General features: G+C 40.3%; 1 protein-coding gene across 1 annotated transcript in view; it reads left to right on the forward strand.

Moving 5' to 3' along the window:
• GDA (guanine deaminase) overlaps positions 1-7,070 on the forward strand; it is a 29,836-nt gene extending 22,766 nt beyond the window's left edge. The window contains exon 14 of the mRNA XM_039567267.1: positions 553-7,070. Coding sequence (XP_039423201.1) covers positions 553-623 — 71 coding nt within the window. The 3' untranslated portion in view covers positions 624-7,070. The remainder of the gene's footprint in view (positions 1-552) is intronic.
• Positions 7,071-11,899: the final 4,829 nt, after the last annotated feature.

An 11,899-nucleotide genomic window follows, 5' to 3' on the forward strand; every position in this document is an offset into this window, starting at 1 on the left:
TATAAACATTAACCTGTGCCTGATAATTATTATTATTTAACATTAATAAATAAAAATTTACTTATATTTATTTGTAAATATGCCCAGGCAGTGTCCGGACTGGGGCTGCATTGCCTCTGTGTTGTGATGTTGAGGTGCCTGGTGCCAGCTCTGGCCACAGCTGTGTCATGCTCTACCTAGACCTTAGCCTTTTTGAGGAGCTGTCTGGGTCAGACCAGCTTTCTTGCTCAGATATTGTGTAACAAATAATTTCCTGTACAGATACATAATATTTTTGGGGTTTGGATCTACTGACTATATGGAAAATCCATTCTAGTATTCCAGCAGCTGAATGCTATGTTTATTTTTTTAAAAAAGCATGGGTTGCAAAAACATTTATTGATCTTTTTGGTAGCCCTGGCTATTTCTCTCCAAATGGACTTTCTTAGTTCTAGGAAAAGGTCATTGCAAATGATGTGTTCCACAACTGATTTTGTGGACTGCATAATTTTCATTAATTAAATCAGTGCATGCATTTATGTGCAAATCTCTGTTTTGACCATGTTATTTCAGGTGATGATCGGAATATTTCTGAAGTGTATGTGGCTGGAAAGCAAGTGGTTCCTTTTTCAAGCTCTGTATAAATCCATTTCCCTTTTGCAAAATACTCTGCTGATCATTCTGCATCTGATTTGGAAAAGATTGTTTAAACACAGTGCCTGATCATCAGGAATGACACCTCACTTTTGGATAATGTTATAAAATTTGAAAACATTGAAAATTTTGTTAGACCTCTTGAGAATTACTTTACCAAAATTTTCATCATTCTAGAGGGAATGGCTATTTAAATATCTCTGTAAAAATCTGTGCATTAATGGGGATTTGATAAATACCTTATTTAAAGAGGACACCTGCTGTTCTGTTCAATAATAGTATAGGAAGCACTATGTGGAACAATGAGATGCTCATTGTCTATAGGGATTTAAAAAAACCCCACTGCTTGTAAATTGATGGTCCAGGTAATGGATATCATGGAAGAATGCAATTTCCATAGTATTATCATCAAGTATGGAAAAATTAGTGTCATTTTGGAGAATGTAGAGCAGTTTTCAGTTTTTCCCAGGAGCTTTTTTTAAAAAAAAAATTATTTAGAACATTATTTTTAAAGAGGAATTTAGTAAGACGTGTGTGTTTATAAATAAATAAGGATCCTTATCAAAGAGTTCAGAATTGTCATTTGTAGTCAGGCAGTCCATTGAATTACCTTGATCTGAGTGACGGCTGAATGAAACTTTTGTTTATTAGAAGCAGGCACTAAGATATCTCTGCAGGCTACACAATGGCAAACAAATTAAGAGGGTTTTCTGGACTAGAGGGAGTGCTTCATCTAGTTCAGCATCCTGCAGAATCTTCCCAAACTCATTTGCTCCTGACTGTTCAGACAGGATGATGATGTCCCTTCTCCTTTCTGCAAGGGAAGTGAGTGTATTTAAAAAATTTCCACGAGAAATGGTCTCTTTCTGGCCATTACCACCTTTGACTTGAGGTGAAAATCATCACTGAAAAAAGCAGCTCAGCTTTCATGTGCTCTTTGTGTCTTTCAATGTGGCAGCCATAATTCCAGCCCTGTACAATTCCAGGATTCCAGATAAAAAATATGCCCTTTTTGTTTTGGAAATCTGTGTGACTTCCTTTCCTAAAAAGGCATATTTCCCTGCTTTTTATCAGAGCCTTTTTTTTTTTTTTTGTGATATTTGTTTGAGGAGGGGATTACTTCTTATTTCTTTATTATGTTTTTGCAACACAAAGGATGCAAGCTTTAATTTCAGGGTCATTAGAGACCAATATTGTATTTAGATACTGTAAACATGTGTTGAATATGGTTTTAAGGCCTGCTTCAAGCTTCTTTGATTTCACTAAGCCTTGTTTCGCACTTTTATCTCACTGCCTGGGGATATAGGACTTACCTCTGTTCACAAAACAAGGGAAGTCACTGCACCAAAGTTTCACTTTATGTCTACTTCTGACAGAGTGCTTGGCCCAACGTCACTCACAATGTTCTGATTTTAAAAGCATTTTCAGAGCTTATTGTATTGTTATGATTACGCCTACATGAGACAGCATAGCATCAAGGGGAAGAGTAACAGCTAATTTGGGCACTTAAAGCAGTACAGTCTGTTCAGTGTGGTTTTTTTGCCAAAGCTGAGGGGCCATACCAAACAGCAGGGAATAACCAGGAGACGTCTTGCAGACATCACCTGGATGCAGCCGCTCACTGAGAGTTCACTCAGGTATCTTCCAGGTTGCTGCACTGTGCCACTGCTTGCCAAGGTACAGCCTTCCTACCCATTCAAAGACTTCTAAGGCTTTAGGAGTCAAGATCTAAGGATTAAGATTTACACATTCCATCAGGGTGTTTTCTCAACCATGATGTTTTTCATGTGTCCCAATCACCTACACAGTAGCACACTTGTTCAGCAAATAACAATCTTCAGCTCTTTCACTTGGTTTCCTGATTCAGGGAGCATTTTTTCTCATGAATTTTGACATGAATTTAATTGACCAAATTTCACATTTCAAAACCAAAGATCTGTGAGACACATGTTTTAATCCTCCCAGTTACTGTTTGAAACTATTTTTAGGAAATTACATGGTTTTCAGCTTTGGCTTTCCTGTGGTGGAGAAAGATCACACAGCCTTGTGTACAATGTATGCTAGTGCCCTACTTCTTTGCCTCCAGAGCTATGAATTAAGTCAATGCTTTTATTTTAGTGGTAGTCTTAACTGTCTCTGACTTAATTGTTTTCCCATTATTTTCTGGTGTTTTTAAGAAAGGGATTCAGATTTCTTCTTAAAATACTTTTGAGGATGGACAGGTTGCTTATTTAAAAACCAGGAACACACTAAAACTTTAACAAGTTCAGGACTACACTGCTGGCCCAGTAACAAAGGGACTCTCTAGGATAACTGCTGCCAGTGAGCTTTGTATCTGAATTTTTACTGTGTCATGAGCAGTTTGACTCTTGTTAAATTCAGGGACAAGGTAGGAACTCACCTTTTGACCAGGAGGAGTGAGGACCAAGATGGATAGGATTACCTTAAATGCTGAGGTGCTTAGGCATAAAGGAAAGAAGTCTGAATTTGATGTTTGAAGAGGCCAGTAGAGGAATTCATACAACAAATAAACTGTGAGGGTCTTTTGACAGCAACATCTTAATTAGAATTGAATGGACAAAAAAATGCACTGCCAGAAAAGTTAAGTGGGGTCATCTGAGGCAGTCCCAAAATCTTGTTCAGTGGAAGATTGCTTATGCACAGGAGTTTTAAAGTTTTAGGTCATACAGAGAACGTAGTAGTTGGATTTCTCTGACGTAATTTTGGGAAAGTCACTAAGGATCCCACTGTGAACTTTTAGTCCTTGGGACCCTCTGCCTGTGTGTAGATTGCCAAGATATTTGTTACAGTGGAGGAGGATCAGTGATAAGTTACTGCTGAGACTCGCACATCTACACCACATGCAGCTCAGGACCGCATATATCCCGTTTCCTTGGATAGATGCCGATACTGCATGTGCACTTTGAAGCAGGCCAAGTAATGGGTTTAGATTCTTAGTGTCTCTTTTAGAGATGAGTATATTTGGAAGGCAGCTGAGTTTTCAGTGTAGTTTCCTCCAAAACAGACTTCATTCTTGTATACCAAAACCACCCTGCAAACTGAATCAAAGTTCAATTAGGGAGAATGATTGGGAATTCAGAACAACACTATTGTCTCAAACCAAAATGCCAATGGAGGCTAGAACTCGAACTATTCTCCCTCTAAGCTCATCACAGAACTTAGTAGCTGAATACAAATTGAAGCAACCTTCTTCCACCTTCCTCCCTTTTCCCTAACCACCCCACCACAAAAAAAAAAAAATACAACAAAACAAACAAACATAACAAAAACAGAAAGAAAGAAACAAAAACAAGTTAAAATGAGACAACTGAACACTAAGGGGATATGAGTATGTGGAAGAAAATAAAGGGATAATTTTCAGTCAGTATAAATTGACACATACGACAGTATAAAATGACTGATTTAAGATAAAACCTCTGGAAAAATGCACATGCAACAGATTCCAGATGTCTCTCCCCATGAGTTCTCTTACCAGATGGTGGATGAGATCTTTCTTTCCTAATATGTCTTTATGTTCAATGGTAGCATACCATTCAGACAAAGGAAGAAAAAGGCTATTTGTGTAGAGCTTGCTTGTTGGGACAATATGCTTACTGTGCTGTATGGTCAGATGAGCACTTATTTATTATAAATAGAATGTATTTGAATTACTGTTATATGTTGATCTCATTGTGTCACTTTAGGTTTTGAAATACTAGCAAGAATTGCCTATGCATTATGCAGCATTATTTGAATTATTCATGTGTGGCAAGTGGAGTTCTGCACTTTAAAATGTTGCCTTGGCCTAATGTTTATATTTATGCTGTATTTTTTGTGCAGTCCTAAGGTTTTGTAGGGAAAAAAAAAAGTGTATTTTTTCACTGTACTGAAATTTTCAGTAAGTCAACTTTCTTTTAAAAAAGGGAACTTTAAAATTACCCTGTCTAAAAGTCTGTGCCTGATTATACACTCATGAATGGAAAAATTATAATGGTTTTATGAACTTGGATAGTAACATTTAATGTAAAAAAAAGTGCAGATAAATAGAATTTTTTAGAATATAATTAAGATAGTGTGGTGCAAGTTAGCAAAAGGTATTGTTAAATATCTATAAGTTTTATTGAGCAAAAGAGAACATAGTTATTATTGATTATTCATTTTAAAAAGATACATACGTTTTGAAAAACAAAAAGCCCAAGTTCTTTCAAAGAATATCCCAGTTTTAAAAGAAAAGGTATTAATGTCATTACTCAGCCTAGCTGTTTAAAAGTATTATTTTAAGAATTTCCAATAACAATCCATGAGAGATGGTCAGGTGGACATCTTCTAAAGTTCTGGATTTCTATGAATAAATGGTGCTGCTTTATTTGCAGCCCGGTATGTGTTAGGAGTCAACTCACCTGTAAAATTATAGTGTAGAGTCACAGAATAAGCTGAGTTGGAGGGGACCCTCAAGGATCATCATGTCCAGCTCCTGGCACTACATAGCACCGTCCTCAAGGACAGGGAAGTACGAAGAAATTTGCAGAAGAGTGGTAGTGGAACACAAAATACTGCAAAGTAGAAAGGAGATAGGTCAGAGGAACTCATAAAAAGAAGGTGATATGTCAGAGAAATTTTAGGTGGGAAATGCTCAGAAAAGAAGATACATTCTCAGGTGATGTTCTGCTAAGTCATGGATGTCATTCCTTCTAAAAGTCATTGAGGTCCAAAACCTGACCAGGTTTCCAAAGCAGTTACGTACATGCTTAACAATACAAGCCCAAATACCTGCTAATGGCGTAATTATGAGCTCTTCACAACTTTAAGACCTCTGCTTCAAGATTTAAATGAAAATTACCTGCAATGGCTCCAGAAGAAACATAATGTAAAGGGCACATTATGTTTTATCTACACCTGTCCTGTAAGACATTTAGCACTGGCCAGGACAGAGGCTGAATTAGTCTGGTCCCAGTGAACAGCATCTGTTCCTGCATGCCCCAGACATGATTCCCTGTCATGTGCCTGGTGATGCAGTGATAACTGAGTCCAGTACAGGACAAAGAGTCTGGTGTGACTGAAGTGACTGAATACAAATTGTTTTAGATATCAGATTGTGTAGAAATGAAGCTCATTGCTGAGACCACAGCACATTTTAAATTACACAATCATATGTATCTAACATTGAACTTCTAGATACTAGGACTTTGGCTTAAAGCTGTGGGGTTTTTAAGCCCTTGCACTGTAAGTGCAAAAACTCATGCTTCTCTTAACCAGCAAATGAAATCTGCAAGGTATGAAAATGAGTAACAATGTTGACAAAAACAATTCTTGGGAAGCCAAAAGAATATCAGCAACATTAACAACAATTTGTTGTTTAAAGTTAATAGAACTATTAGTTTATGTGGAAAGGCTGAGCAATGTTTTTGGGAGGCAGTTTCCTGGAAACTTCAATGGAAATTCTTTCTTAGAAAATGCCCAGAATCAGTCTGCTCCAACCAAGAAGGTCCCTTGTGGCTTCTGCAGAGGCAGTCACTTCTATAGGAGTGAATGCAGTAGCCATGCCTAGACCCTCACTTCTTTACCCTGCCATGACTCAGAAGTGTGTATTAGGTTTAGTTCTGGCATTGGTTTGTGGTTTCTCAGATTTAGTCTTAGTTTGAAAATAACTATGCTAAAGGAGTGGAGCTGGGAGAGGGATAAGGACAAAGGGCAATCTTACACCAGCCTGCCTAATGATTCAACCCAAAATATTTGTCCCACCATGTAGATGTTATTATGTTTGCACAGCTCTTAGATGCAATGATTTGGCTTAATGACTTGAGTGAACTCGTAACAATTAACATCAGTCAAGGCTAGGACATAAACTGTGAGCAGCTGATAAACACATAAAAATGTTTTACTGTGATCTGCATTTAAGTCACCACCACCTTGGCTTTCCTTAGCCAAGGGCTCCTAGGCACATTTAGGTACAAAAAACTCCCTGGAGATAAGCCTGCAGAAGAGGCCAGTGTTAGTGACAACTGAAGGCTGTAAACAGCATCCTGTCTGGCCTTGTTTTTTGGAGCTGGGTTGTGTACTCCTCTAACAACTTCTACTGATGAAGCTTTTAGAAAGCATTAGTACATGCTCCTTACCTGAGGATGTGTGCATCCCTTGCTTCAAGACAGATTTTCTTTTCCCAAAGGAGAGTTCACATCTTGCTGGAGTAAGTTTTTCTGATGCTGATTTGTCTGCTTGTCACCTGTTGTGCATAAGCTCTGGTTTATGTGAAAATGCCTAACTGGAGTTAATGTTGTTGAATTTATCCTTCCTTTTGTACTCGTGCAGTTTCAAGGAAGAACAATGTATTAGGAGAAACGGTATGTGCGATTTCCACTTTTCTGCTTGGTTTTGGTCATGCTAAATAGGAAGTCGTACTGTTGAACAAAATAAAGAGGCCTTGTGTTTACACCAAACCTTGTCTCTGTGTCTGACTTTTGAGAAGAGAGAAAGCTGACAAGCTGACTAATAAACAGCGAAGGCCAAAATACACAGCAACATACCCTGTTTGCTGGGGAACCTGGGCAACGCCCCATCACAGGAGTTTGCAAACTCTGCTTAGTATGTACGTTATTTTAGGGGATCTTTATTCAGATTCAAAACTCTTACAGCTTTTGATGTATCTTTGTTATCAGACTTGTGGGCTTCATAAATAAAAGCCAGCGCTTTGGTAACCACTTTATTTTTTTTTGTATTGGATTATACTGTCCTGAAACGCTTGCTTCTTGTGGTTAACAACAGTCACAGCTCCTTTGATGTGTGTTTCTTCACTTTCTTACAAAGCTTAGGCATAAAAACGTCCCCAGTCTAAGCAGCTCTGAAACTAACCAGAAGTGGGTTTTCTTAAAACAAAAACTGCCATAAAAGGACCAGTAATTATACACTGAGGAATTGTATACTGAAATGTTGAGAATTATGTGCAAGCTGTTACCAACTTATCCAAAATTTTGTGCACAAGAAATAAAACTGTTCTGTATTTTCATCAACCAGCTTACCAACAAGTCATCGAGCTACAGAGAAAAGAAAGTGAAAGAAAACTTCTTTGTAGACTACTGTTCTGAACAGGAGGGTCCATTTAGGCTTTCAGCCTGGGAATTTGGCTACTTAAAACTTTACTTTTGAAAAACAACAGGAAGAAATGCTTTTGCAATATTTCACTGGAGAGCTGTGTTGAGACTTACCTATTTAGGGCAGTATGAGCCCCAGATGTGAGCACAGTTCTTATGGTGTAGAGGGTTTCCAAGTAAATTTGAAAATCTGAGAGCCTTTGGTATGCTCTCAGTAAATCTCAGGCTACAATTACCCATTTCACTACAATGACTTGATGCAGGCACAGTTTCTACAAGTGAAAACAGAGTTTGCAATCTCAAAAAAAGTCACCGAGTAATCCTGAACACTTTATCAACATAATTTTCATTAGTCTTCTCCCATATAAAGAAGGAAACAAAGATTCTTCTTGGTTTGAGATCAGATACTGGATTGCATAATCTCAGTTTAATTTGCAGTTAAAATTTGCAGTTCATGACTTAAGACCATAGTTAAAATGCAAAATGCAGGTTGCTTGCCCTGTGCTTGTACTCTGTAATCAGCTGTCTTCCTTTCAAAGCATTAGAATTCTCGTATTAATTCTAATTAAATACTAGAATTAATATTTAAGAGTTTAAGAGTTACCTTAAAATTATGGCCATAAATGCCATGAAATCAAGCTGAAATATGAGTAATGCCTCTTCCTTTCATAATTGCTCTTAGCTGTAACATCACAAAATACAGAAGTATTTTTCTTCTTAGAAATTGAAAATATTAAACAGTAGATACATTTTCATCTCCGCCCCTGCTTAAACCAATCTCACCTTCCAGCACACTGGTGAAGAAGCTTCATAGCTGTCAGAAACCCGTATTCTCTGATAATTCATAAAGAATATAGATTCCAGCTAGCTGTGGGCAGCATTAATACTTGTATTCTCTCGTTGCTCTAAAAATTAATCCCTGGCCTTCTATTTTTGAGAAGGAATCCCCATTGTTGTATTTTGGTGGCTTGTGAAATAGCAAACATGTGCCAATAGAGATCAATACTGCCTTGCGGGACAAAGCAGCCAGTGCTGAGCAATCCTCCCTATCCCAGCTCAGGCGCTGCATCTGGGCATTTCCAGCATTGTTATACAAAAATTCACTTGCTTCAAGGGTAACAGGAAGAAGAAAAGAGTTTGAGCTGTGTGCAGCAGATGCTCTTACAGAAAGAGAGATTCACAGATTTTAGAAATATAAACCTGTCGCAGTGACTACTGCTGTCTACAGCCCAGGCTAGCTCCAGCGGTGTGTGGCAGGAGTGGGGAGCAGCCGGAGGCGCAGAGCTTTAAAGCTGCTCCTCTGAAGCCTCAGCTCTACCCAGGGGAGCGAAGGCCCCGGGCACTGTAGCAGCCAGCCGCCCTCGAGGAAGGAAAAGACAAAAAGTAGCAAGGAGGCTTGCCACGGGAGGGAATCCAAACTCATTAAAGGAAGTCCACAGCAAACAAGCAACAGTTGCAGTGTCGCTACACCTTATAAAGGAGCGTTGAACAGGAGGAGTAACCCAGTTAGGGACCAATAAGCGGGTTAGGAGGGAGGGACGCTGAAGGGATGGACTCACGTCTGGTCCAATGGTCTTGGTGGGTGGAGGGAGAGGGGTCACATGCCCCAATGGGGCATCGAGGTTTGGGGGATTTCCAAGAGGGGCGGTATCCGAGGGGGCAGGATCTCGGGGGATTGACAGGGACCATATTAGGGTAATTAGGGAGGGCTTGGGTGACAGACACAGAACAATCCAGAACTCCGGGAGGGCTTTGGGTGATTGATAGCACTGGGGGAGCGGCTGGGGTCTGGGACAGACCAACTGGGAATAGAAGTGGGGAAGGTAGGGACGAACATACAGAATACTATAAAAACATCGCGTCACCAGATAAACCTATAAAGAATTGAACAGTTGCAATCCTCTGCTCTGACCTTTCCAAGCCAGAGGGGGTGGCTGAGGCATCCCGTGAGGCCATGTCTCATGTCTTCATCATGTATCCCCCCTTGGGGCCGAATGCCTCAGTGGAACACACACTGAGTGAATCTGAGTGACCAGGATTAGACTTGTTTCAGGCACAGTGCATAAGAGCAACATAACACTGCACACATTCTAAACGCTCAGTTTATTAAACCCCACTTACTATGGGTCTGGTTCCCTTAAGTGCAGTGTGGTGATGGACCCCGTGCTAACAGTTCGGGAGGTTGCTTGGACACCCTGTTGCTCAGCCAGCCTACAGAAGCAGCCCAAACTCTTCACTGGAGGCCTGTTGGAGAGCAGGAAGATCCCATCATCAGGGCATCCTCATCTCGATCTCTCAAGAGTAAAATTAAATTCAAATTGCTGCACTTGCACTTCTTCTGATATAAAAGCTATCTCAGTGCAGTTTATGTGCACAGACAGCTCTCAGCTGTACCCCTGCCTGGCTTGGGAGCTGCTGTTGTCCTCTAGCTGCTGCCACTTCTGGCTGTAGGTGCTGATGTGGAACTGGGACACGGTGAGGCAGCATGAGGTGGTGTCATGAGCTACCTTCATAAACTCCTGCACTTCAGTTTTTCCTCTCTTTAAAATGAGCAGGGCTTGGCAGTATTACCCCTGCTTTGTAAAACCCTGTGAGGAGTTAAAGGGGAAAGAAACAAAATGAAAATAAGAGAGAAAAAGGAAAGAAAGAACAAAAGCAATCATGAAAAGAACAGCAGGAGGGGGAAAAAGCATGTGTCCAGCTTTTTCCCACTCTATTTCCTAGGCTGTATCTTACTGAGGCGCTTCATAGCAGTGGAAGCAGCCAAGAAGAGGTCTTCTGCCTCTTCTCCTGGAGCATGTCTCCTCAAGGCTGGCTGGCAGGACATCTACAGAGGTCCTAATGCCTGGTAAACCCATGCCATAAAAATCTTCCATTTAAAAAGTCCTCCAGCCTTCTTGTAGTACTGAAAGCTGCACTGGAGAAAAGGACGCAACCTGCCCAAAGAAAAACCTTGTTGTTTAGGCCACGAAAATTGAATTTATAAAGTCACTGTAACAATAACAAAAAACAGCAATGCAGACCCTCCAGGATCTGTGGAATTACCTGATGGTTATTATCCAAAGTGCAAATGTTGCACAGGCTGCAATGCTGAGGGCTACAGCCTGTGGAAGCATGAAATGAGGGTGGGCCATGGTCTCACCTCACACTGCTTCATCTTGCCCCAGTCACACACAAGTGTGTGACTGTGCCATCATATGTGGCTGCAGGATTTGTGCCAGGCTTCACAACAGCTCCTTCCAGGACTCGGGTGTGCTTGTGCTTGCAGCTAACCCTCTCCATTATATTCTAGGTCTTTCCTGCAAAATGCAATTTAATTTAAAGTGCCTGGAATTGGCTTGGTAACATTTTTCCAAAAAGAGATTTTCTGCTGAGTGGGAAGGAACTAGATGTAATTGTAAGGTGATGACGAAGAGGTACACAGTGGTCACAAATGAGTGGTTTAGGTCACTTGAGGAATCACTGTCAAAGGTATTAAAAAAGCAAGTTTAATATAAATTTCCGGAAGCACGGCTTAACAAAGTTCAGTGGCCAGGTTCACTGCATTAAGTACTACATGGATGAAACATACAAGGAAAATCAGGTTAGAATTGATTTTAAATGATTTACAAGGAGACGGGAGACATAAAAAAGGTTAGGATGCAAAAGGGGAGACCCTCCTTCTGAGTCATGAGGTTTTAGCTCATTTGCTAAACTACCAGCAGATACCTGTCATGTTGGAATCCCCCATGAGTACAAGGGTGGCCCGTGTGAGATTTCTGCCAGCCTCCTGTAGAATGAATCATCTGCCTATCCATCCTGGCTGGGCAGTCTGTAACAGACTCCTACCAGGACACCCGCTCTGCTGACCTTCCCCTGGTCTTTACCCACTCAACCGGTTACCATCATCATGGGTTTCAATGTAATCTAAACAATTTCTCACAAACAGTGCTACCCCACTGCCCCTCCTGCTTCATCTATCTCTTCTAAAGTTTTTATAGCCACCCAAGTAATAAAGTAAAATTTCATCCATTGCAAAAAAACCCCAAAACTTCTGCAGGGAAATGTTATCTGTAAATCCTGCTGGAAGTATTAAACTGTTGTGGGACTAATTAGGCATCAGGCTGGCTTGAGCAACGCTTTCTCCTACACAATACCCATTCTGTGAATTCACTGAAGTCTTCAGCCATCACACTGAT

The sequence above is a fragment of the Corvus cornix genome, chromosome Z, assembly GCF_000738735.6.
Source record: "Corvus cornix cornix isolate S_Up_H32 chromosome Z, ASM73873v5, whole genome shotgun sequence".
Lineage (NCBI taxonomy): Eukaryota > Metazoa > Chordata > Aves > Passeriformes > Corvidae > Corvus > Corvus cornix.